Source organism: Danio aesculapii, chromosome 18 (assembly GCF_903798145.1).
Source record: "Danio aesculapii chromosome 18, fDanAes4.1, whole genome shotgun sequence".
Lineage (NCBI taxonomy): Eukaryota > Metazoa > Chordata > Actinopteri > Cypriniformes > Danionidae > Danio > Danio aesculapii.
Genome location: NC_079452.1, coordinates 24,557,325 through 24,584,371, shown reverse-complemented (window position 1 = coordinate 24,584,371; position 27,047 = coordinate 24,557,325). Strand labels below are relative to the sequence as shown.

General features: G+C 40.4%; 2 protein-coding genes across 3 annotated transcripts in view; one reads left to right on the top strand and one right to left on the bottom strand.

The window, feature by feature from the left end:
- The window catches only part of LOC130246162 (tyrosine-protein kinase CSK), a 49,567-nt gene that overhangs the window by 6,026 nt on the left and 16,494 nt on the right, over nucleotides 1-27,047 (top strand). The window contains exons 2-5 of the mRNA XM_056479055.1: nucleotides 10,472-10,535; nucleotides 12,352-12,465; nucleotides 13,697-13,809; nucleotides 22,075-22,294. Of these exons, the coding sequence (XP_056335030.1) occupies nucleotides 10,521-10,535; nucleotides 12,352-12,465; nucleotides 13,697-13,809; nucleotides 22,075-22,294 (462 nt within the window). The 5' untranslated portion in view covers nucleotides 10,472-10,520. The remainder of the gene's footprint in view (nucleotides 1-10,471; nucleotides 10,536-12,351; nucleotides 12,466-13,696; nucleotides 13,810-22,074; nucleotides 22,295-27,047) is intronic.
- Nucleotides 14,994-19,188, bottom strand: LOC130246163 (uncharacterized). 2 transcript variants are annotated; one of them, XM_056479057.1, is made up of 3 exons: nucleotides 18,703-19,188; nucleotides 18,254-18,643; nucleotides 14,994-15,067 (listed from the first exon to the last, which is right to left on the bottom strand). In XM_056479057.1, the coding sequence occupies exons 1-2, from the start codon at nucleotides 19,150-19,152 to the stop codon at nucleotides 18,257-18,259; spliced, it is 837 nt and encodes a 278-aa protein (XP_056335032.1). In that variant the 5' UTR covers nucleotides 19,153-19,188; the 3' UTR covers nucleotides 14,994-15,067; nucleotides 18,254-18,256. The 2 variants fall into 2 exon arrangements, with proteins under 2 accessions (XP_056335032.1, XP_056335031.1); XM_056479056.1 differs by having other exon boundaries at nucleotides 14,999-15,075.

The following is a 27,047-nucleotide window of genomic DNA, read 5'->3' as shown; positions in this document are numbered from 1 at the left end:
ACAAAACCGGACCGACCCATCTGTTTTGGGTACCAAAACGATCGGGCTGGCCCAGTCACTGCGGGATTCTTCTACTACACCCATTTCCAGCATTTTTCTTAATTCATCCTGAACCACCTTTTTTTTGTGTTCAGGCAAGCGATACGGTCGGGTCCTTACGACCACGCCCGGTTCGGTCTCGATGTGGTGCTGAATTAAGTTGGTGCGCCCGGGTAGGGGGGAGAACACGTCTGCAAATTCAATTTGGAGGCGCCGAACATCGGTGAGCTGAGCGGGCGAAAGATGGTCACCCCCGGCAACCAGGGTGTTTGCCCCATTCCGGCTAACACTCTCCGGTCCCAGGTCATCCTCGCTGGTAACGAGTGCCGCCAGCATCACCTCCTCCGGCTCCCTCCACAGTTTTAATAAATTAATATGGTAAATTTGACGTGCCCCCCTCCTGTCCGTTCGCACCACCTCATAATCAAGATCGCTAACTCGTCGTGTGACCACAAATGGCCCTTGCCACTTGGCGAGTAATTTGGAATTGGAAGAAGGCAGCAGTACAAGGACTTTATCTCCCTTTGTGAATTTTCGTAGTTTAGTGCCCTTATCATATCGCCTGCGTTGTTCCTCCTGGGCCTTGAGCAAATTCTCCGTAGAGAGCCGCCCCAGTGTGTGGAGTTTTGCTCGTAGGTCCAGAATATATTGAATTTCGTTTTTGCTTTGTGAAGGCTCGTCCTCCCAAACCTCTCTAACAACATCCAAACCCCACGGGGCTGTCTGCCGTAGAGAAGCTCGAAGGGGGAAAACCCTGTGGAGGCTTGGGGAACCTCCCGCACAGCAAATAATAAGGGCTCCAACCATTTATCCCAATTTTTCGCGTCCTCGTGAACGAATTTACGGATCATTGATTTAAGCGTGCGATTAAACCTTTCCACCAGCCCGTCTGTTTGTGGGTGATAGACGCTGGTGCGAATCGATTTAATGCCCAATAATCCGTAAAGTTCGCGTAGTGTACGTGACATGAACGCGGTGCCTTGATCAGTGAGGATCTCCTTGGGGATCCCCACTCGGGAGATCAGACTAAACAGAGCTTCCGCAACACTCTTTGCTGAGATATTACGGAGCGCTACTGCTTCCGGGTATCGCGTTGCATAATCCACTAGGACTAATGCAAAGCGGTGCCCGCGTGCGGATCGCTCTAATGGCCCGATGAGATCCATACCAATTCTCTCGAAGGGGATCTCCATGATTGGTAAAGGGCGCAATGGCGCTTTTGATGTGGCCGGTGGGTTCACCAGTTGACATTCACGGCATGCAGCGCACCATCTGCTAACATCCCCGTGAATGCCCGGCCAAAAGAATCGGGTCATGAGGCGATTTAGAGTGGCCGCTTGACCTAAATGTCCGGCCATGGGATTCGAGTGAGCCGCCTGGAAAAGCATTTCCCGGCGGCTCTTTGGTACTAATAATTGGGTTGTATCTTCCTTTGTTTGAGTGTCTTGGGTCACTCGATACACCCTGTCATTAATAATCTTAAAATACGGATAGGACAGGGGTCGATCCGGCTGGAGGATTCTCCCATCAATGACCTGCACTCTTTCAAGTGCATGTCTCAGCGTGTCGTCACGCGACTGCTCTAGGGGAAAGTCTTTCCACCGGGAAATTCCCGGCCCTGCCCCTGCGTCAGCGCGTGACGTCAACACTTGGGATTCCCCCAGCTGAGCGACCCGCCCCCTATACAGCGATTTTTTTTTTTTTTTTTTTTTTTTTTTTTTTTTTTTTTTTTTTTTTTTTTTTTTTTTTTTTTTTTTTTTTTTTTTTTTTTTTTTTTTCCAAGACACACCCGCGCTTAGGATTTCCAGTAATTTGTTAAAATCAGGCCAATTCGTCCCCAGGATTAGCGGGTGTTTGAGGTGTGGATTAACCGCTACCTCCACATTATGCTTTTTCCCCCTGAATTGAATTTTCATAGCCGTTAGCGGATAGTGTCTTACCTCTCCGTGCACACACCTTACCTGCACCGTGCGGCTCTTATCCAATGCCGAGCGTTGCACCAAGCATTGGTGGATGGAGGTTTGGTTACAGCCTGAATCCACCAAGGCCTGGTAGGTATCCCCCTTAATACTCACCGGTATTTGATACAGCCCATTGCGACCGGGGGCGACGGCTGGCGCGTCGGGCAGGCGGATCAATGCCCCCACCTCCATTACGGAGCAGTTCTCTGGGGCATGATCCTCCCCCCCGCAATGCCAACACGCCGGCCCAGACCTTCCCGTTACACCCCCGGGGCCAGCAGGACCAACCGATTGGACCGGAGAGAGACCTGTCGGCGCCTGAAACCCGCCCATAGTTCGGGCGTCCCCCTCTCTATCCCGATAAGCGCCCCAGCGAGGCGTGAAGCGCTGAGGGTCCGGGCCTGGGGTTCGCCTCCTGGGCGCTGGGATGGGCGGTCCCCGCGATCTGGGCCTGGGAGTGGGAGGAGAGAGAGACAGAGATGGGACAGGGGGAGAGAGAGAGAGAGAGGTTATTTCGTCGACCCTGGACCTCGCTACCAGGTGATCCTCCGCCAGCTGGATGGCCGTGTCCAGATCGTCTGGCCGGTGGCACTGGACCCATTCCGATGTTCGGGAGGGAAGGCGGGCGATGAACTGCTCCAGTACCACGGCATCCACGACCTGGGCGATGGTTCGGTCATCCTGCACCAGCCATCTGCGGCAGGCGTCACGGAGCTGCTGGGCAAATACGAAGGGCCGGCCGCTTTCTTCCAGCTTCAGCGACCGGAAGCGCTGGCGTTGTTCCTCCGGATTGCGGCCGGCCCGCTGAAGTATGGCTCGCTTCAGGTGAGCATAGTCCAGGAGATCCTCGGCCGGTAGCTGCTGTGCGGCGGTCTGGGCTTCGCCCGACAGCAGCGGGATGACTCTTACCGGCCAATTGGCCCGCTGCCACCCACACGCTTTAGCCATTTTCTCGAACAGGTCGAGGAAAACTTCCGGGTCATCTGTTGGCCCCATCTTGTGTAGTGTTATGGGAGGGTGGGTGGCCGATGTTGCTGCGGGCTGGATCTCCCGGTCCAGCAGACTCCGGACGAGCTCGCGGTCCTCGCGCTGGGCCTCCACCAGGACTTTAAACCGCTCTTCTTGTTCCGCCCGGATATCCAGGAGTTCCTGGTGCTGTTCACGGTGGAGGACCGCGAGCGCCTGGATCACTTCCGCAAACGGACTGGTTGACGGAGTGGTCATCTTGGCAGCGAGATCTCTTCTTCTTCCCGGGTTTCGGCACCACTGTAGCAAGGTTCTTTGTCAGGGAAGAAGAAGACAGGGTCGGCGTTAAGGTACGTAATACGATTTATTTGTATTCTGTCACACGGTTCAGCACAAGCTCCCCAATGTGGTGGCTGTTGCTGGGTTCTCTCTCTCTCCCGACTGGTCTCTCTCTCGTCCCTTAAGAAGGCGTCTCTCCGGCCCAATCACTAGAGAAAGCAGGTGTTATTAATTATTTCTGATTGGGCTACTGACCAGCCGCCGGTGTCTCCACTCTCTCTCTCCCCCTTTCGGGTGTTCGGCCACGCTCTCACCACCACAAATACATTTAGGAATATTAGGATTGTTTTAACCACTTTATGTTAATTTACCAATATTACTAAGGCAAAGAGTTTTAATAGTCAAAAACAAAAATATTTAAACTAAATATCTGATCATAATAAATTAAACACAAGACTCTTAAACTTGATAAATAAAATGTTACAAAGTGTGTGCAGTGGTGAAGCGTAAACACTGAACAATCAAAGCAAGCTTTTAGTTGATCAATATCTGTAAGGTGAATAATAATGATACAGTAAACCTCAAACTCTGTAAACAAAACAAATGATGATAATCAAATCTGAGCGTTACAGTAAAGAATGCTTTTTTTTCCTCTTTCATTTTTAGTGTTAAGACATATAATACTGTTTGGGTTACTTATATAGGTGTACATATTTTATTTTTTGTGTCACCACCGTTACAAAGGACTGGATATATATAAAGAGTTTTTCACAGAATATAAATTCAGATATTGCAGGAAAGGAATGGTGATGTTTTAAAGAATAGTGTAGGAGATTTAGCTATCCTTTAATCTTTTCATATTTACGAAAGATATTTGAAGTTCTAAAGCAGCTGTGTCCTTGAAAAGACGTGAGAGTGTCATTAGAAACTGAATTGGAAATGACCTTATTTTAATATAGTCATGAACTGAGGTGGGCCGGTTTAAGGCTTGAAACTCCATGGCTGAAAAGGAGTCCCACTCCAGCCCTGCATATAGCACAGGTATTTAAGCATGTTAACGAGAGAGAGAGAGTGCAATGTTTGCCATGTAACCAATATCATTACATTTACATTTAGTCATTTAGCAGACGCTTTTATCCAAAGCGATTTACAAATGAGGACAAGGAAGCAATTTACACAACTATAAGAGCAGCAGTGAACAAGTGCTATAGACAAGTTTCAGGTGTGTAAAGTCTAAGAAGCAAAGCATTAGTAATGTATGTTTTTTTTTTGAGAGAGAGTACAGTTAGTGGTATAGCCAGAGAGGCAGTTGCAGATTAGGAAGGAAAGTGGAGACTAAACAGTTGAGTTTTTAGTCGTTTCTTGAAGACAGCAAGTGACTCTGCTGTTCTGATGTAGTTAGGGAGTTCATTCCACCAACTGGGCAGATTGAATGTGAGAGTTCGGGAAAGTGATTTCACTTGAATTGATTCACTTGAACAGTGCAGTGTAAATGCAGCATCAGCGTCCTCAGCAACAGTAGTAGTAACAGTGAGTTTTTCACAGCACTGAATCAGTTTATTTTTATTCAGCTGATTATTTCTTCTTTTATTTGTATTAAAATTACAGCTTCTCGGTTCTGTTTGTTAAAAGCAAAAGTGTCTCGCAGTGCTGTTTCTGTAATAAATGAACAGCACATGACATTTGTCTCCTTCCCTTTCTGGCTGATCCAAAACATGGTCCAACTGGGACTAAAACACCATAATGTGATCCCAACTGGGAGATTTGTGATCCATTACACCACTAGTGTGTGTGTGTGTGTGTGCGTGTGCGTGTGCGTGTGCGCGTGTGTGTGTGTGTGTGTGTGTGTGTTTTATCTGATTCTCTCTCTGACCTTCTACCTTTCTTCTCTAACCTTGATGCCCCAGTTTTAAAGTTAAAAATGCAGTCTGTGCATCTGATGTTTATCTGGTTTGGTGTGCGTGCGTGCGTGCGTGCGTGCGTGCGTGCGTGCGTGCGTGCGTACGTACGTGCGTGCGCGCGCGTGCGCGCGTGCGTGTGTGCGTGTGTGTGTGTGTGTGTGTGTGTGTGTGTGTGTGTGTGCAGGATCTTTTGCACAGTTTCTTGAGCTTGACTGAGAGTAAAGGTGACGGTTGACGTTCCATCACGCTCAACTTCAGCTCTCTTGTTGGTTGTTCACTGCCTGTGTTTAGATGTGTTCAGGCTCTGCTCTTCCTGCGTCCTGCTCTCTGCTCTGTGGTCTGAAGATCATTGTTGATTGTTCCAAGGTCAAAACTCAACTCTCAGGGTGATCGTGCTTTTGCTAAACTTAGGAAAATGCTACCGATCAACATTAGAGCTGCACCAACATTAATCAAATCATCTCCGACTGATCACTGCTGAGCTCCATTTGCAGTGTTTTATTATTATTATTATTAATAATATTATCATTATTATTGTTGTTGTTGTTGTTTTTATTATTAATATTATTATTGTTGTTGTTGTTATTTATATTGTTGTTGTTATTATTATTATTATTATTCATATTCATATTATTATTATTATTATTCATATTATTGTTATTATTATCATTATTATTATTATTATTATTATTCATATTATTGTTGTTGTTTTTATTATTGTTAATGTTGTTGTTGTTATTAATATTGTTATTATTATTATTATTATTATTATTATTAATGTTATTAATGTTATTATTGTTATTATTATTCATATTATTATTATTATTATTGTTATTGTTGTTGTTGTTAATATTATTGTTATTATTTTTATTATTAATATTATTGTTGTTGTTGTTGTTGTTGTTGTTGTTGTTGTTGTTGTTGTTATTAACATTGTTTATTATTATTAATATTATTATTATTGTTGTTATTATTATTAATATTATTGTTATTGTTATTATCATTATCATTATTATTACTATTATTATTATTATTAATATTATTGGTATTATTACTATTATTAATATCATTATTATTAATATTATTATTATTATTATTATTATTTTAGTATTTTATATGATTAGTTTCCTTAAGAATTCAGAATTCAGAAGAATCTGTGTGTCTTTTTGTTTGCTCATTGTGTGTGTCTGTTTGTGTGTGAGCATGCTCATGCTTATCTGCTTGTGTGTGTGTGTGTGTGTGTGTGTGTACATTGTGTTCACTATGTGTTAATGTACGTGTATGTATGTATTGTGTGTGCATGGGTCCATTGCGTGTACATTGTTTTTTTGCTCATTTTGTGTGTGTGTGTGTGTGTATATGTGTGTGTGTCTGTGCTTGTGTGTGTCTGTCTGTGTATTGTTGTCTTTCTGCGTGTTTTTGTGCATTTTCTATGTGCGTGCGTGTGTGTGTGTGAATGTCTGTGCGTTGTGTTTCTATATGTTAGGTATGTGTGTACGCGTTGTGTGTAGATAAGTGCATTGTGTGTGTACATTGTTTTTTGCTCATTTTACATTTACATTTAGTCATTTAGCAGACGCTTTTATCCAAAGCGATTTACAAATGAGGACAAGGAAGCAATTTACACAACTAAAAGAGCAGCAGTGAACAAGTGCTATAGACAAGTTTCAGGTGTGTAAAGTCTAAGAAGCAAAACATTAGTAGAAATTTTTTTTTTTTTTTTTTTTAGAGAGAGAGAGAGAGAGAGAGAGAGAGAGAGAGAGAGAAAGAGGGCTCAGTTAGTGGTATAGCCAGAGAGGCAATTGCAGATTAGGAAGGAAAGTGGAGACTAAACAGTTGAGTTTTTAGTGGTTTCTTGAAGACAGCAAGTGACTCTGCTGTTCTGATGTAGTTAGGGAGTTCATTCCACCAACTGGGCAGATTGAATGTGAGAGTTCAGGAAAGTGATTTCTTCCCTCTTTGGGATGGAACAACGAGGCGACGTTCATTCACAGAACGCAAGTTTCTGGAGGGCACATACATCTGCAGAAGTGAGAGCAGATACGAAGGAGCACAGCTAGAGGTCACTTTGTAAGCAAACATCAGAGCTTTGAATTTGATGCGGGCAGCAACTGGCAGATATATAAGGTTACTGACCCCTGTATTAAAAGGTAGGTAAATTATTAAATTATAACAGCTCAAACTTCTGTAATCGTAGTAGTGCTGTGCGTTCTTTGTTTAACCCTTTAAGGTGACGTACTGACTGACTGACTGACTGACTGACTGACTGACAGGTGCGTGATGCGTGAGGTCAGCAAACACGGCGTAGCTTTCAGTACTGATGAACACAGTTTGTATAATTATATTTTATTAATAGATAAAGGTCTGTGGTTCTGTATACAGTGACTTTATCTTGCTGGAGTTTATAACCGTTTCACTTTACTTCAGGACGCATTAATGCCGCTCTGTAGGTCTATTGGAGACATTCAGAAATATTCCCAGCAAATCTAATAAATGTTTGCGCACATGAGACACATTAAATGAGAGCGCACAAGACGTTTTGTGCACGAGCAGAGGAAATCGGCGCTCGAGCACAGAGATTGACATGCTCGTAGACCATTACATAAATGCGATCTCGTCTTAATACTGCGCTCATGGCATTTGTCAATGAAATAATGCCACAGGTAGTTGGTAGATCTGTGTAAAATTCCCAAAAGAGTCTGCAACCACAGCTGGAAAAAATCCTAGAGGAAACGCTGCTCTTTTAGACTTTTCTATGTTTTTTTATGATGTGTGGATGTCATAAATGTAAGATTTTGGTCTCATTTGGACTGTTAAATATTCAGCATATACAATCACATTGGTCAAGCTAACCCCCACAAACTAGCTGTCTCCTCTCTCTCTCTCTCTCTCTCTCTCTCTCTCTCTCTCTCTCTCTCCTCTCTCCTCTCTCTCTCTCTCTCTCTCTCTCTCTCTCTCTCTCTCTCTCTCTCTCTCTCTCTCTCTCTCTCTCTCTCTCTCTCTCTCTCTCTCTCCTCCTCTCTCTCTCTCTCTCTCCTCTCTCTCTCTATATAATATATATTATAATATATATATATATATATACTATATATATATTAATCAATTTATATGTTTATATTTTATATATATATTATATATCTTATAGTATATATAATATATTTAATTATATATGAATAAAAAAAAACTGCTTTTATTCTAGCCGAAATAAAACAAATCAGACTTTCTCCAGAAGAAAAGAATATTATCAGACATACTGTGAACATTTCCTTGCTCTGTTAAACATCATTTGGGAAATTTTTAAGAAAAAAAAAATTGAAAGGGGGGTGAATAATTCTGAATTCACCTGTACATACAAGCTGAGTTTGAGAGTTTTATTTATTTGATAGTTTATTTCACATTTCTTGTTTATAAAGGCTAAATACAAAGAAAAAGTGAACATAATTTTTTTCTACTGTTTTTATTTACAAAATAAAGGTATTAAAATGGAGATATTAAAGACTTTGCAAATTCAGTTTGCAGACATTTGTAGGTGCAGACATCCATTGTGTTCGTTCTTGGCAGTTTTTTCCTGGCTTTTCAGTATTGTCCATAACGATATCAGATTTATTTCATATAGACTGAAATATATATAATTTTTGTCATATTGTCCAGCCCTAACAGGACTGTAAAAATCTGAATTATTGTTGTATCCCTTCTAGCCTTTACAAACTATTCCCCTCAGATGATTGAACTGTTTGGCCAATCACAGCAAACTGGCTCAGCTGGCAGCCAATCAGAGTCTTCTTTTCTGTAAAGAAGGCGGGGCTTTTAGAACACAGAACTCAATCAGAATAAAACAACATCATCTTCATAATGCATCCTAAAATAATGCCTCTGACTGCATTTCAACACTTCACTGTTACCATTTCTCTCTCATTCTGAGTGTGTAAAGCTCTGATACACACACACACACACACACACAGGATCTTTATTTCGCAGCTCAGTAGCGGATTTTCTCCTCGTGTCTATATTTATGGAATCCTCTTTCTCTCGTTCACAGTGATGCAGTAATGTATGCACACACACACACACACACACACACACACACACACACACACACACACACACACACAGACACACTCTGGAAGCTGCGCTGATATAAATAGCTCTGTTTGCATGAAGCGGAGAATGAAATGCTCATCTGGTCATGTGATTGTGATGCTTTATTATTGATGGGAAATGAGCGGTGTGTGTGTGTGTGTGTATATCTGTTTATATTAATACATGCAAGTGTGTGTGTATCTATGAATGTGTTATATTGTGTTTGTGTGTGTGCGTGCGTGTGTGTGTGTGTGTATCTGTTTATATGAATACATGCAAGTGTGCGTGTATCTATGAATGTGTTAAATTGTGTTTGTGTGTGTGCGTGTGTGTGTGTGTGTATCTGTTTATATGAATACACGCAAGTGTGTGTGTGTATCTATGAATGTGTTAAATTGTGTTTGTGTGTGTGCGTGTGTGTGTGTGTGTATCTGTTTATATGAATACACGCAAGTGTGTGTGTGTATCTATGAATGTGTTAAATTGTGTGTGTGTGTGCGTGTGTGTGTGTGTGTATCTGTTTATATGAATACACGCAAGTGTGTGTGTGTATCTATGAATGTGTTAAATTGTGTGTGTGTGTGTGTCTAAATGCATTCAGGTGTGTGTGTGTGTGTGTGTCTGTCTGTCTATGAGTATATTCAGGACTGTGTGTGTGTCTAAAACTGTCTAGGAACGTGTGTATATATATATATATATATATATATATATATGTATATATGTGTGTGTGTGTGTGCGTGTGCGTGTGAATGCATTAGGTGTGTGTGTGCTGTGTTAATTTGAATACATTCAGGTCAGTGTGTGTATCTATGAATGTGTTCAGATGTATGTGTGTATTGCATTCAGGACTGTGTGTGTCTAAACTGTCTTTAAATGTATTCGTGTGTGTGTGTGTGTGGGGGGGCACTCTTTTCATATCAGGGAGCAGATTTAGAATTTTCACCCTCAGAAACCACAACCTGTTAACCACACACACTCTTTCTCTCTTCTTCTGCTGTTCTCTGGAAAGTGTGTGTGTCATGTTCTTGTCTTGTTTTCACTTCCTGGTGGTTTGAGGGCATCATGATGGACATCACATCAAACACACACACACAGAGTGACTTCTAGCCGTTATACTCTTAGTATAGTTAAGACAGTAAAGAGTGTAGTCTTAAGAATATCTGATCAGAACACACACACACACACACACACACACACACACACACACACTGCTCTGACTGACGTGTGTGTGTTTTGTGTTTTCAGCTCTGATGATTTTCTTCAGTGAAACTCAGAGACTCCAGCATCACTCAGCATGTCTGCTCTACAGGTACACACACATGCGCACACATTTATGTACATATTAAAAAAATATATATAGATAGATAGATAGAAAATGTACTCACTGGCCACTTTATTAGGTACACCTGTCTGACTGCTTGTTAACACAAATTTCTAATCAGCCAATCACATGGCAGCAGCTCACTGCATTTAGGCATGTAGACATGGTCAAGAGGATCTGCTGCAGGTCAAAGCGAGCATCAGAATGGGGAAGAAAGGGGATTTAAGGGACTTTGAATGTGGCATGGTTGTTGCTGCCAGACGGGCTGCTCTGAGTATTTCAGAAACTGCTGATTTACTGGGATTTTCACGCACAACCATCTCTAGGGTTTACAGAGAATGGTCCGACAAAGAGGAAATATCCAGTGAGCGGCAGTTGCCACTCCTGTCAGCTAAGAACAGGAAACTGAGGCTACAATTCACACAGGCTCACCAAAACTGGACAATAGAAGATTGGAGAAACGTTGCCTGGTCTGATGAGTCTCCATTTCTGCTGCCACATTCGGATGCTCGGCTCACAATTTGGCCTCAACAACATGAAAGCATGGATCCATCCTGCCTTGTATCAGCAGTTCAGGCTGCTGGTGGTGGTGTAATGGTGTGGGGGAGATTTTCTTTGGGTCCATTAGTACCAATTGAGCCTGGTGTCAACGCCACAGCCTACCTGAGTATTGTTGCTGACCATGTCCATCCCTTTATGAGCACAGGGTCTCCATCTTCTGATGGCTACTTCCAGCAGGATAACGCACCATGTCATAAAGCACCAATCATCTCAGACTGGTTTCTTGAACATGACATTGAGTTCACTGTACTCAAATGGCCTCCACAGTCACCAGAGCTCAATCCAGTAGAGCACCTTTGGGATGTGGTGGAACGGGAGATTGGCATCATGGATGTGCAGCCGACAAATCTGCAGCAACTGTGTGATGCTATCATGTCAATATGGAGCAAAATCTCTGAGGAATATTTCCAGCAGCTTAGTACAACTAATACTAGATGTACCTAATAAAGTGGCCAGTGTGTATATATATTTGTTATTTATTTAATTAATTATCTTATTGTATTTATTTGAAAACATAATTTCTCCCTTTTGTTCATTTATTATTATTTTTAATGTGTGATTGATTATTAATTTTCATCACATTACTCTTTTAACAGATTTATTATTGTCTTATTTTAATAAACTGTTTATATTTTGGATCAGGTAAATTGAGATTTTTGTGGGGTTGTGTGTGTGTTTTATTTATTTCACATTAGTACCATGATGCTTTACTTTACAAAAGTTAAATGAACCATATTCAGGGTTAATTATTTATATTACATACTTTTTTAACTAACCTAAAATCACATGAGGTGCATTTGTTTAATCCGTTTAAAATGTATATATTTTGCATAAATAACAGTGCTGGGCAAAGATTAATCACGTCCAAAATAAAAGTTTGTTTTGACTTAATATACGAGTGTTATTATATATATTATGTATATGTGATACACACACCCTATACACTACCCTATACAAACATACATAGTTATATCTGTATATAATTTCTATACACACATATTATTTTATCTAAATATAAATAAACTTTTTCTCAAATATATGCATGTCTGTGTGTATTTATATTTACATAATAAATATAGACTTAAATTGTCAACACAAACTTTTATTTATTTATTTATTTTCCTCAGCACTAATAAATAATGTTATTCTTTTATTTTGATTAGTTTATTAGTTTCATTGTAGTTAATTGATGGTATGTTTATTGTATTTATTTGCATGTGTTAATGGTCTGCTGTGTGTTCAGGACTCGTGGCCGTCCGGCACTGAATGTGTGGCCAAATATAATTTCCAGGGCAGCACCGATCAGGACCTGCCCTTCTGCAAAGGAGACCTGCTGACCATCATCGGTGTAACCAAGGTAACGGCCAATCAGTAGCCTTTCATCAGATCACGTGATCTGTCGATATCAACACTTGTGTAATCTGCTCTGCTGTTTCTTTATTTCTTCAAGTATTTTTCAATTTAAATGGTGTGAAATAAAGAATATTAATGTTTTTATTTAAGGGAAAATTAACCATTTGATTTGATTTGATTGATTGATTGATTTTATTGATTGATTGATTGATTGTTGATAGTTTTTTGCTTGGTTGATTTGGTTGGTGAATTGACTTTTGGTTGATTGGTTGACTAATATATTTGATTGATTGATTATTTGTTTAATTTATTGGTTAGTTGGCTGTTTAATTGATTTGGTTGGTTGGATGATACATTTTTAATGGTTGTTTTTGATTGATTGATTAATTGATTGTTGATGGATTCACTTGGTTGGTTGATTGATTGATTGATTGCTAATTGATTTTGTTTGGTTGGTTGATTTTGATACTTTGATTTATTTGATTGATTGCTGGTTGATTAATTTGTTTGGCTGATTGATTAATTGACTGGTTGGCTGGCTGTCATGTTGGTTGATTAGCTGGATGGTTGGCTGGCTGATTGATTGATTTACTGGTTAACTGGTTGGCTTATTGATTGATTGGTTGGTTGATAACTGGATGGTTGGCTGGCTGATTGATTTGATTTACTAGTTGGCCAACCAGTTTGTTGATTGGTTGGTCGGCTGGCTTATTGATTGATGGATTTACTAATTGGCTTATTGATTAGTTGGTTAGATGGCTGAATGATTGATTGATTGATTGATTGATTGATTTGTTGGCTGGTTGGCTAGCTGGGTAATTGATTGATTTACTGGTTAGTTGATTGACTGGCTGATTGGTTGGTTGTTTGGTTGACTGGCTGGCTGATTGGTTGTTTGACTGGTTGGCTGATTGGTTGGCTGGCAGACTGGCTGATTGGTTAGTTGGTTAGCTGCCTAATTGACTGAATTATTTACTGGTTGGTTGATTGGCTGGTTGATTGATTGATTTGATCGGTTGGTTTACTAATTGAACAATTTGATTGTAGATTCATTGGTTGATCAATTGTTATATGATTTAATTTGGTTGTTTATTTGGTTGATTGATTTTTGTTTGTTTGCATTAGATTGATTGTTTGTTTGATTGATTTGATTGGTTGATTTATTTATGCAATTGTGTGGTAGATGATTGGTTGATTGGTTGATTGGTTATTGATTGCTGTTTTGCTCAATTCAGGACCCAAACTGGTATAAAGCAAAGAATGCGATTGGCCGCGAGGGAATGATTCCAGCAAACTACGTCCAGAAGAGGGAAGGAGTAAAGTCTGGAGGAAAACTAAGCCTGATGCCGTAAGTTCAGACACTCATTACTCTGAGGAGGAGGAACTGTGCTGCTCACACATCTGAAATATGACAAATATGAATAATGCAAAACATAAATTTAAATGTCTCAGATAAAATATGTAAAATGTAAATGCTACATAAGAAATATTCAAAATGGAAGCAAGTAGAATATGGCAAACAGAAATATGGCAAATGGAATATGCAAAATGGAAATATGACAAATAGAACCTGCAAATGGCAAATAGAATATGACTAATAGAATATGCAAAACAGAAATGTGACAAACAGAATATGCAAAACAGAAATGTGACAAACAGAATATGCAAAACGGAAATACGACAAATAGAATATGCAAAATGGAAATATGGCCAATACAATATGCAAAACAGAAATACGACAAATAGAATATGCAAAACGGAAATACGACAAATAGAATATGCTAAACAGAGATACGACAAATAGAATATGCAAATGGCAAATATAATATGACTAATAGAATATGCTAAACAGAGATACGACAAATAGAATATGCAAATGGCAAATATAATATGACTAATAGAATATGCAAAACGGAAAGAATATGCAAATCAGAAATATGGCGAATACAATATGCAAAACAGAAATACGACAAGTCGAATATGCAAAACGGAAATACGACATGTCGAATATGCAAAACGGAAATGCGACAAGTAAAATTTGCAAAACTGAAATACGACAAGTCGAATATGCAATTCAATTCAATTCAATTCCCCTTTATTTGTATAGCGCTTATACAGTGTAGATTGTGTCAAAGCAGCTTCACATAAAAGGTCACAGTAAATAGGAACAGTGTAGTTCAGTTTGTAGTGTTTAAGTTCAGTTCAGTTGAGCTCAGTTCAGTGTGGTTTAATAATCACTACTGAGAGTCCAAATATTGAAGAGCAAATCCATCGATGCGCAGCTCTACAGATCCTGAACCATGCAAGCCAGTGGCGACAGCGGAGAGGGAAAAAAAACTTCACTAAAGGCGGAAGTTGGGCACGATCATTTTAATTTCTCCACTGGCCAAACGTCTTGTGCAGAGCTGCAGTCTCAGTGGTGGAGGCTGGAAGCTGGCCTCAGCGAAGACTCGTCTGTCCCTGGAGCGTCACAGGAATCAGTCTCATGTTCTCCACTCTTCCATGACCACCACAGCAGCTGCTCAGGATACGGCCAGGTCCAGGATATGGAAACCTTGGGATCATCTCGTCGTTGGTCTTGGATCGAATCAGTGACTCTGCATAGTCTGAGGGCCTCGGGAGGAGTATCCCCAGGTGGAAATAGAGAATAAAGAGAATAATTAGTGTAGCTGATGTTCACAGTGTATATCAACAAGATGCATAACCTGTGTGGAAGCCCCCAAGTGGTGCACTAAGTGTATGCTTTACTGAACAGATAGGTCTTTAATCTAGTTTTGAATTGGGAGAGTGTGTCTGAGCCTCGGACGTTATCAGGAAGGCTATTCCAGAGTTTAGGAGCTATAAATGAGAAGGCTCGACCTCCTTTACTCGACTTTGCTATTCTAGGTACTACCAGAAGCCCTGAGTTTTGAGATCTTAAAGAGCGAGTTGGATTGTAGCGAGACAGAAGATTGGTTAGATAAGCAGGAGCTAGATTATTTAGAGCTTTATATGTAAGAAGCAATATTTTAAATTCAATACGAAACTTAACAGGCAGCCAGTGTAAGGAGGATAAAATTGGGGTGATGTGATCAAATTTTCTAGACCTGGTTAGAACTCTGGCAGCTGCATTTTGTACTAATTGAAGTTTGTTAATAGAGGATGCTGGGCAGCCAGCAAACAGAGCATTACAGTAGTCCAGCCTAGAAGTCATAAAAGCATGGACTAGCTTTTCTGCATCTGAGATGGATAGCATACTTCGTAACTTAGCGAGATTTCTCAGATGAAAGAAAGCAGTTTTTGTGACATGGGAAATATGATTTTTAAAAGTTAAATTGCTGTCTAATATGACACCCAGATCGTTTATAGTAGAGCTAACGCTAACTTTGTATCCCTCTAATTGTAGGTCGAGTTGTGAGATCTGCTGTGTACAGGATTTAGGCCCAATAAGTAATAATTCTGTTTTGTCTGAGTTTAAGAGAAGATAATTGTTGGTCATCCAGTCTTTAACATCTTTAATACACTCAGTTAGCTTGGACAGATTAGACGTCTCGTCAGGTTTAGTTGAAATATATAATTGAGTATCATCTGCATAGCAGTGAAAGCTGATCCCATGTCTTCTAATAATGTCTCCCAGGGGTAGCATGTATATTGTAAACAGTAAAGGGCCTAAAACTGATCCTTGAGGCACCCCGTATTTTACTGGGCTGATTTGTGAAGGCTGTCCATTTATATTTACAAACTGGTAACGGTCAGATAAGTATGACTTAAACCATTGTAGGGCATGTCCCTGGACACCTGTAGACTTTAAGCGATTAATAAGGATACCATGGTCAATGGTGTCAAATGCCGCACTAAGATCGAGTAGAACTAATAGCGAGATGCACCCTTGGTCAGCAGCTAAGAGTAAATCGTTGGTTATTTTCACTAATGCAGTTTCTGTACTGTGATGAGCTCTGAAACCTGACTGAAACACTTCAAAAACATTGTTGGTCTGCAGAAAGGAGCATAATTGAGCAGAAACAACCTTTTCTAGTATTTTAGATATAAATGGAAGGTTTGAAATAGGCCTATAATTAGCTCAGTTGCTGGGTTCCAGTTGTGGTTTCTTAATAATAGGTTTAATAACAGCTAACTTGTAGGGATTTGGAACATGGCCTAAGATAAAGAAGAGTTGATAATGTTAAGAAGAGGTTCTCCTATAACAGGTAGCAATTCTTTCAGTAACTTTGTTGGAATTGGGTCCAATATACACGTAGCTGATTTAGAGCTATTTATAATTTTGTCTAGCTCTTCCTGTTCTATGATTTTAAAGCACTGTAGGTTATTTAGATTCAGTGGCGTGTTTACTGGATCTGAAGTATAAGGCGGTGCAGAAAGTTTAATATCTCCTATTTTCTGTCTAAAGCCTTCTATTTTATCACTGAAAAAATTCATGAAGTCATCACTACTAATTTGCGGTGGAACGTTTTGTTCCAAAGATGACCGATTATTTGTTAATTTAGCAATGGTGTTAAATAAGAATCTAGGATTGTTATGATTATTTTCTATCAGTTTGCGGAGGTGCTCAGCCCTGGCAGATTTTAAAGCCCTCCTATAGCTGGACATACTGTCTTTGTATGCAATTCTGAAGACTTCTAAATTAGTTTTTTTCCATTTACGTTCCAGGGCACGGGTTGCTGTTTTGAGAGCGCGGGTATGACTATTATACCACGGTGTAGTTTTATTCTCTCTAGCCTTTTTTAGTTTGATGGGTGCCACAGTATTTAGAGTGCTAGTAAAGATGGCATCCTGCTGGTTACTACATCAAGGTCATTTGCGTTTGCGGGTGCATTTTGAAGTAGAGAAAGATCAGGTAAGTTATTTATAAATTCATCTTTAGTGGACGGAACAATAGTTCTACTAGGACGATATATCGGAGCGGATCTGCTAATTTCAGGTAAACACAGCTTATATAGTAAGAGGTAGTGGTCTGTAATATCATCACTTTGTGGTATAATGTCTACATTAGTGACCTCAATTCCATAAGACAGAATTAGATCTAGTGTATGCTTTAGGCGATGAGTTGGACCAATAACATTTTGCTTTATTCCTAGTGAGACCAGCAAGTCCGTAAACGCGAGCCCTAATGTGTCGTTAGCGTCATCTATGTGGATGTTAAAGTCTCCTACAATTAGTATTTTATCAGTTTTAACTAGTAAGTCAGAGATAAAATCAGAAAACTCTTTTAGAAAATTGACATAGGGTCCTGGAGGTCTATATATGGTGATTAGAGCGAGAGATAACATAGGTTTTTGCATAGTGTTTGGAAGGACAACATTAAGCGCTAGTACTTCAAAGGAGCTAAACATAAGTCCGTTTCTCTGATTAACATTAAGAATATCACTAAAGATTGACGCGACTCCACCACCACGACCAGTTTGACGAGCCTCATGTTTATATAAGAATCCTGGAGGAGTTGCCTCATTTAAACTAATATAGTCATTTTGTTTCAGCCAGGTTTCAGTAAGACAGAGTGCATTAAGATTGTTATCTGTTATTATTTCATTTATGATAAGTGCTTTAGGTGCTAGTGACCTGATGTTTAGGAGACCAAGCTTCATGAAATTTGTATTTTCACTTTTTAGTGTTTTTTCTGGTTTAATTCTTAATAGATTATTTCTGGAGCACACAGTACGTTTGTTTCTTGATCTAATAATACGAGGAACAGACACAGTCTCTATGGGGTTAGCTAGGTATGCATTACTGTTATTTATGTGGGACGAATAGGAGTCTGTGTGGCTAAATTGTGAATTTTGTGAATTTTTACTTACTAGTCAGATAGAGCGAAGTATTCTGGTGATGTTGTCCGACAGGAGTTCAGCTCCAGCTCGACTGGGGTGCAGCCCATCAGCGCGGAAAAGCCTAGGACGCTCCCAGAAAAGATTCCAGTTATTGGCAAAGAGCAATTTCTGTTCTTCACACCATGTTAATAGCCATTCATTCAGAGCAAAAAGTCTACTGAACCTTTCATTGCCTCGGCGGTAGGTAGGAAGCGGTCCAGAAACGATGATCTGCGTGGCGGGCGAAGCGCGTCGAACCGTCTCGATCAGGCTCCTGAAGTCCTTCTTCAGGATCTCCGTCTGCCGGAGCCCGGTGTCGTTCGTCCCCACGTGGAGGACGGCGGCACCGAGGCTCTCGGCAGCGCTCAGGATAGTAGGTATCTGTGCAGAAATATTCTTAACTCGGGCACCAGGGAAGCAGAAAGTGCGTACTTTGTTACCTTTGGAGGAAGTGGAGCGGACGTGGCGGACGATTGAGTCGCCAATGATGGCAACATCGCGACCCGTCTCGCGGAGAGGGGCGAAGCGGTTCTCCGTGGGGATCTCGAACACCGGAGGAGGAGACGTTCTGCCCGGGACCTGGCAAGCACCTTACGCGGTTGCACCCAGGGGCCGTGGTAGCCGGGAGTCGGCGTGAACGACGCCTGGGTGCACCGCGTCCTCGGTGCGCTGGGCCTGGACAGAGAAACACGCGGGGTTGAAGAAACTGGGAGATTGTCGTTGTATCGGACACTTACCTCAGACGAGCGAGTACGGGTTAAGAGCAGTGCCCTGATGCCCTCTCGCTTCGTCTCCAGCGAGCGAATCTGGGACTCCACCGCTTCCAGCTCCAGCTCCAGCGCCTCCATCGATGCCTCTCCTGCACTCAAGGACAGACACGCAAGCGACATTGTACAAGGTGAAGAGCAAAGCCAGAAAGTGAGAAAAATAAGTGAGTGAAAGAGGTTGGTAGCTTTAGCTGACCAGCGGTGCTAGCAGGCTAAAGCTACAAACACCAAGCGGATGCTCGAGAGACAGAACGTTTAAAAGTAGATTTGTTTGTATGAGTGTGTTAGGGGATTGTTCACCCCAAGTAGGAGAGATAAATATTTAGTGAATGAGGAGGTATTTTATGATAAAAATGTAAATTGCGAATCTAAACTCCAAACAAACGCAGCGAACTCCAAACAAACGCAGCGAAGCTATCGTCCAGTGACAGTGACGTCACTCGAGCATGCGCAAATACTACTCAAAAACGGAATGCAAAACGGAAATACGACAAGTCGAAAATGCAAAACTGAAATACGACAAGTCGAATATACAAAACGGAAATACGACAAGTCGAAAATGCAAAACTGAAATACGACAAGTCGAAAATGCAAAACTGAAATACGACAAGTCGAAAATGCAAAACTGAAATACGACAAGTCGAATATGCAAAACTGAAATACGACAAGTCGAATATGCAAAACTGAAATACGACAAGTCGAAAATGCAAAACTGAAATACGACAAGTCGAATATACAAAACGGAAATACGACAAGTCGAAAATGCAAAACTGAAATACGACAAGTCGAAAATGCAAAACTGAAATACGACAAGTCGAATATGCAAAACTGAAATACGACATGTCAAAAATGCAAAACGGAAATACGACAAGTCGAATATGCAAAACGGAAATACAAGTCGAATATGCAAAACGGAAATGCGACAAGTCGAATATGCAAAACTGAAAAATGACAATTAGAATATGCAAAACAAGAAGTAGAAAATGCAAAATAGAAATACGACAGATAGAAAATGCAAAACTTAAATGATACAAATAAAATATGCAAAACGTTAATATGACAAGTCGAAAATGACAACATAAATGCTGCAAATAGAATATGCAAAATGAAAAAATTACAGATAGAACATGCAAAACAGAAATATGCAAAACTTAAATACAAAAGAATATGCAAATAGAACAAATAGAATATGCAAATTGGAATACGACAGACAGAAAATGTGAACCTTAATTGTGATAGAAAATGCAGAACGTATAAAGGACCAGAGATGTATAAAGTACTAGAGACCCAGACTTAAGTAAAAGTACAAGTACTCTATCAAAAAGTGACTTGAGTAAAAGTAAAAGTGCTCTTTAAGCATTATACTTAAGTGGAAGTACTAAAGTATTCAACATTTTTTGTACTTAAGTATTGCAAGTAGTTTATTTCAAAATTTACTACTCAAGTACTGAAAGTAAAAGTACAAGTATTGTGTAATGTAGTTATTAAAGAATGCAGTGAAAAGACATCATATTGTTTTGTTTATTTTAAATCTCTTTTTTGGGGGCACGTCATTAAGCAGAATGAAAAGAAACATGACTTACAATACTGTTTTTCTCTCACGCTTGAACCACAGATCTGACAGATTATAACAGCTTTAACACACACCTTTCAAAGTTGTGTGTCACAAAAACAGTCCATAATCCACTCAAAACGCTATTGAAACCCATTTTCGGAGCACAAATTACTGGTTGTGAACGCTGTAAACGAACGTTCTAATTCACTTGATTTAGATTTTATTGTAAAAAAAAGAAAACTTGTATATTACTGTGTTAAATGAAAATCTGAAATATTTTATGGCTTATGGCTATGATTTAGTATTCAAAAATGTTTCATTTTGATTATGTTTTAATTAAATTGGTCTTAAACTTCATATTTTTCATATTTTTATAGTATATTTTATTCATTCTGGTACTTTTACCATAAACCAACATCTCAAACATTTGGTAGAGGCTGATATTTTAGAAATTATGGGATGTGTTGGGGGAAAATGTATTGATTGTGTTAACTAGCGACATTAGGAGTTAAATGCAATAAATAAAAAAATTCTATTGGTTTTTTTCTTGGTGTGACAGTTAAATGGTTACTTGTAATAACATTGTGTCCTTTAATACAGCAGTAAGATATATGAACTGTACCCTTAATTTGACCCGCTCAAAGAAAACACTCTTTCTGAATGTATCAAACAAAACTCATGCACAGAAGACAGCATGAGCATTTATAGCAAATAAACTAATGTAAATATTCTCTCGCCTGCTTTTTAAACGCTGACAGGCGAGGTCTTACACCCCTTTGATTGATTATTGTCTTCACCTTCTGAACAGAAAGGGCTGCTATCGGCTTTAGAAATGAAAGCGTTGTTCACTGATGGCGGGAAGAACAGCCGCGGTTACAGTCTATGTATGTATAATACGCGGTTATCACAGGTAATCTATAATAGACACAGTGGAGAAAACTTGCACCTCATACACGCCCAGGTCTGGATCCACAAGTATCGCTTTAACAGCCAAGAGGAGATGAAAAGTTACCTCACAAACAGGCCAGCGGGTCAAATGTGAAAAGTGAGAGTGGCAGAGATGGAGTCTCACAACATTTCTCTGTAGTAGTGAAATAGCGGCTCGTGTGCTGTGCCGCCTTCACTCGCCCTCGCGCCTCCGTCCTTCGCCATAGTATTGCGACACCGCACATAGGAGATAAATGACGTCAGTACGTAATAACCCGTTATGATCTATTACTGAACCGATATCGACCATTTTGACACCTCTAGTAACGAGTAACGATGCAGCTCATAAAAAATCTATCGGAGTAAAAGTATTAAACTCATCGAAAATATGTACTTAAGTAAAAGTGGAAGTAGGAGAGAAAAACAATACTCCAGTAAAGTACAGATACTGCCTTTTAGTACTTAAGTACAGTAGTGAAGTAGTTCTACTTCGTTACTATACATCTCTGTAAAGGACAGAATACGCCATACTGAACAGCGGTTCTCATGTGGTGTGTTTTCAGCTGGTTTCACGGTAAGATCTCGCGTGACCAGGCCGAGCGTCTGCTGTATCCGCCTGAAACGGGTTTGTTTCTGGTGCGCGAGAGCACAAACTACCCCGGCGACTACACACTGTGTGTAAGCTGCGAAGGCAAGGTGGAGCATTACCGCATTATTTACCACAGCGGGAAACTGTCCATCGATGAGGAGGAGTATTTCAACAACCTCATGCAGCTGGTGGAGGTGAGACACACTCACTGCTGTCTGTGTATTTGTGTGTGTGTGCGTGTGTGTGTGTTTTTGCATTTGTGTGTGTGTGCATGTTTCTGCATGTGTGTTTGTATATATATATATATATCAGACCCTCTAGTTTTTCATGATTTTATTTGTGATTTTTCGCAATAAGAATGACTGATTTTATGGTGGTAATTCCCAGACTTTTGCGGACAATTTTGCAATTTGCAATTAGTGGGGATTGAAGTATTGAACACATGAAGAAAGGAAGGTGTAGTTCAGCAGTGAAACTCCAGACAGCAGCTGAAATCTCTCGGTAGCTCTTCAGCAACCCTCTGCCCTTTCTCGGTGTAAATGAATATCAGCTGCTTCAGTCAAACATCTACATTAGCAGGAGGATGAAGATGAAGCCATGGTGGACATTTCAGCAAGATAATGGTTCAAAACACAGCCAAGGAGACTCTGAGGCTTTCAGAGAAAGAAAATCAAGCTGTAGAATGGCCCAGCCAATCACCTGAACCGAATCCAATAGAGAATACAGAATAAAGCTCAGATTTGATAGACGAGACCCACAAAAGCATCAAGATTTTGACACTCTGTTGAAACTCACAGCTGAGCAATGCAACTGAGCAGACTTTATATAGAGTATTAAACACATTTCAGTAGTTCAGCACTTTCTCCTTCTGTGGTTTATTCTTTTTACCTCTTCTTATTACAGTTTTTTACAATCGTTTCACAAATGTCAGAACTCTGGTGTCAATTTTCAAAACTCTAGACACAAAATTCACAACCATGCCAAAATTGCACATTTTTGCAAAACTCTTTATTTCAAATGCTCGGATGCAACACTAACAAGTCAAAGATACTTTGTTCATTGAACTAAGATCATCTATTCAATATAATTCAATTAAACATTAAATTGATCCCATTTCAAAACGCAACTCAAACATTACATTTGAAATAAATGAGTATTCATTTACCTAACATGATGTTATTATCAACCAGTGGTGTAGTCCTAAAAAACAAAGTGGTGTACTATTACACCCGACCCAAATTTTAAATGAAAGTAGGCAAAGAAACGACGAAAGTCAATGTTTCTTTGATTCATTAGATATATATATATATATATATATAATATTTTTTTCCCACAACGAAAGGAAAAATAAATACTTTGTCAATGTAAGTCAATGGTTACCGGTTTCCAGCTTTCTTCAAAATATCTTCTTTTGTGTTCAACAGGAGGAAATAAAGACAAACCTGTTTGGAACAAGTAAAGATCGAGTAAATGATGACAATATTCTTTTTTTTGGGAAAACAACCCATTAAAAATAAATAAATTAAACAAATTTATTTGTTTTAAAATGAGTTGCTAATAGTCTAATCCTATTTAATGATTTATGTTTAGCTAATAGTGCCAATCCCCCCCCCCCCCCCCAGTAGTCTTGGTGATTGGCTGTATGTATGTCAATATGTAGCTTCTATAATCATTTTAATACTGAAATAAAGAGTCAATCAAGAGAGTTACAACAATTTAGTTCACTTTTATTTAAGTGAACTCAATAGGGCCTGTGCATACATGGAAAGACAGCTTTTTAACTTACTTTCTTTACTGGTTTATTACTTTACATTTAATAGGTTCCTTTAAACATCAATCAGCCATTATTTCTGATTGTCACATTCGTGCATGCTTGTTTTAAACCGGAGTCTGTCTTCTGTTGTCAATATTATATACTAGTAGTTACCCTTTAAAATCGCAAATTGTTACGCGACAAAACTGTAAAATGACAAGTCGAATATCTGCATTTGTCTCTCTGTGTGTGTGTCTCTTTGTTTGTTTGTGTGTGCATATCTGCATTTGTGAGTGTGTATCTGCATCTGTCTGTGTTTGTGTATCTCTGCATTTGTATATCTCTGCATGCGTGTGTATCTGCGTGAGTGCTTATGTGCACCGTGTGTGTGTGTTGAGGAATTCCTGACATTCTCTTGTTTTGTTTTTCACATTCTGCTCTGCATGTCATAACACGTCATTCATGAATCTGCGTCACACACACACACACACACACACACACACACACACACACACACACACACTCTTATGAAAGTGCAGTAAACAGGAGCTCTAGACTGTGAGAGTTTGTCGAGAGGGTTTCTCTGCCCTCTAGTGGCTGCTGTGTGTGTGTGTGTGTGTGTGTGTGTGTGTTTGTGTGTGTGTGTGTGTGTCATCTTCTTTTTTTCACAGTTTTACCTTCAGTATGTTCTAGATCAGTGGTCTCAATCTCAATTCCTAGGGGGCCGCAGCTCTGCATGGTTTATCTCCAACCACCTCCAACACCTGCTTAATAGTGTCTAGTAGTCTTGAACACCTTGATTACAGCTGCGGCCCTCCTGGAATCCAGTGATACCTGTGTTCTAGATGTTTCAGGCGGATCTCACAGCACAGATTCAGTCAGCTGCCATAGATACTTGTAGTGTGTGTTTATTTATGATTCCTATTATCACTTCTGGGCCGCACCGCAACTCAGTGGTTAGCACTGTCTCCTCACAGCAAGAAGGTCACTAGTTCGAGTCCCGGCTGGGTCAGTTGGTGTTTCTGTGTGGAGTTTGCATGTTCTCCCCGTGTTGGTGTGGGTTTCCCCCACAGTCCAAACACATGCGCTATAGGGGAATTGATTAACTAAATTGGCCGTAGTGTGTGTGAGTGTGTGTGTGTGTGTCAGAATGAGTGTGTATGGGTGTTTCCCAGTACTGGGTTGCAGCTGAAAGGGCATCCGGTGTGTAAAACATATGCTGGAATAGTTGGCGGTTCATTCCACTGTGGTGACCCCTGATGAATAAAGAGACTAAGCTAAAGGATAATGAATGAATTATTACTTCTGCAGGTCATTTGAATGACGTGTCATAGACAGGTGTCTATAGTTGTGCATTTATCTGACAACACCCAAACGCCTCAGAGTGCTCAACAGCCAATCAGAATCAAGTGTAGGGATCATGGGGCGTGTCTGGCCACCATGGGCCCCATGACAAGCTGATATTGAAGAGGGGGGGGCAGGGTTGGTAGTTGATATCGCGGCTGAAAGTAAAGAGGGGGGAGGGTTGCTGGGTATTGATATCGCGGCTGAAAGTAAAGAGGGGGGGGGTTGCTGGGTATTGGTATCGCGGCTGAAAGTAAAGAGGGGGGGGTTGCTGGGTATTGGTATCGCGGCTGAAAGTAAAGGGGGGGGGGGTTGCTGGGTATTGGTATCGCGGCTGAAAGTGAAGAGGGGGGGGGGTGAGTTGGTATCTCGGCTGAAAGTAAATAGCAGGGGCGGGGGGTATTGCGGCTTAAAGTGAAGAGGGGGGGGGGGGGGTGTTTGGGGATGGAATTGGTGAGGGCCCTTGATAGTGTCTCTGGGGCCCCTCTAAATGTATGGGCACTTAGAATCTTCCTAACTTCCCCCCACCCCCTAGCGGAGCCCCTGGTTGGGATTATTTACAGTTTTAACCCAAAGAATGAGCAGTCTGTCAGATGAAGAAGAGCCGGAGTCAGAGATTCTGAGTTTACTGAAGATAGTTTGCAGTTTCATCAGCAGAAGCCAGCTTCAACACTCGCAATGAGTTCCTATAGGCCGATCTGCTTACAATCACAAATCAACATCAATTATACTCTCACATCACGTCATTAACTGCGTCATACATATAGGTCAATTCTGAACAATTCCTCAAGCATATAGACGTCAGACATCCACTTGACTGTTTAGAGCTGACTCCAGACCTGTTAAACGGTTCCACAATCAAACAGAACACACACACTTAAAGTAGAATCTGTTTTTTTACCGTCTTTATCAAAACTGCTTGACATTAACTTTTTTAATCACCGGCCACTGTGGCTAGTAGTTTTCCAACATTACTAGCCACTTGCCATTTTCACTAGCCACAATTTTATTGTTGGGAAAATATATTTTATACACATAGCGCGAGTGATTATCCTCTCATTCGGTATTCACCTGCTTTGCTCGCGTGAAGTTGCGAACACAATTATTTTTGTCAGTTGAGCTGCTTCTCAATTCTAAGATCGCCTTTGCATGCATATTAGACCATCCTTGTTGTCGAACGCTGCTTTTAAGAATTATTATCTGGAAAAATTATTTTCAACCAGCCAAAGTGGCTAGTAGGAGTGTCTGCATTACCCGCCACAGCTTTTGGCGGGTTGGCGTGTGTTAATGTAAAGCCCTGCTTCAGGCAGTTATATCCTTACTATACAAAGTCTACCTTGAATAAAAAGTAGAATCACGTTAAACAGAATTAATACATAGCAATACACATAGGAAAACAGTTGTACAGTTGTTTTCAATCATCAAGCGCTTCAGTTCCACTCGAGGTCTCCGTGACCTCTGACCTAGTTTGGTGGCTCCTGAAAATAGTTACAAAGAGACCGGCAAATGCACTGAACATTCTTATATCAGGCAATGTGTTGACTTTATTAATATGATTATTTGAGTAATGAATAAAGTTGTGAGAAGAAGCATTAATGTTGATCCATGCTGGGACGGATTGGAAGGCAGAAATTTGAATCCATCATGAGCGTTCTGCAGCTCTTCAGTATTAAACCATATCAGCATCTATAATGGTGTTAAAACAGTGAAGTGCAGGTCGTTTCTTCAGCTTTAGGCTGTGAGTGTTCATTGCTGGTGGCCTGGAAATTGATCTTGTGTGTTCAGAACTCAGACGTCTTGTGTTTCTGGAAGTGTCCATACAAACGTCCGGGTCTGCCGTATGTGTATGT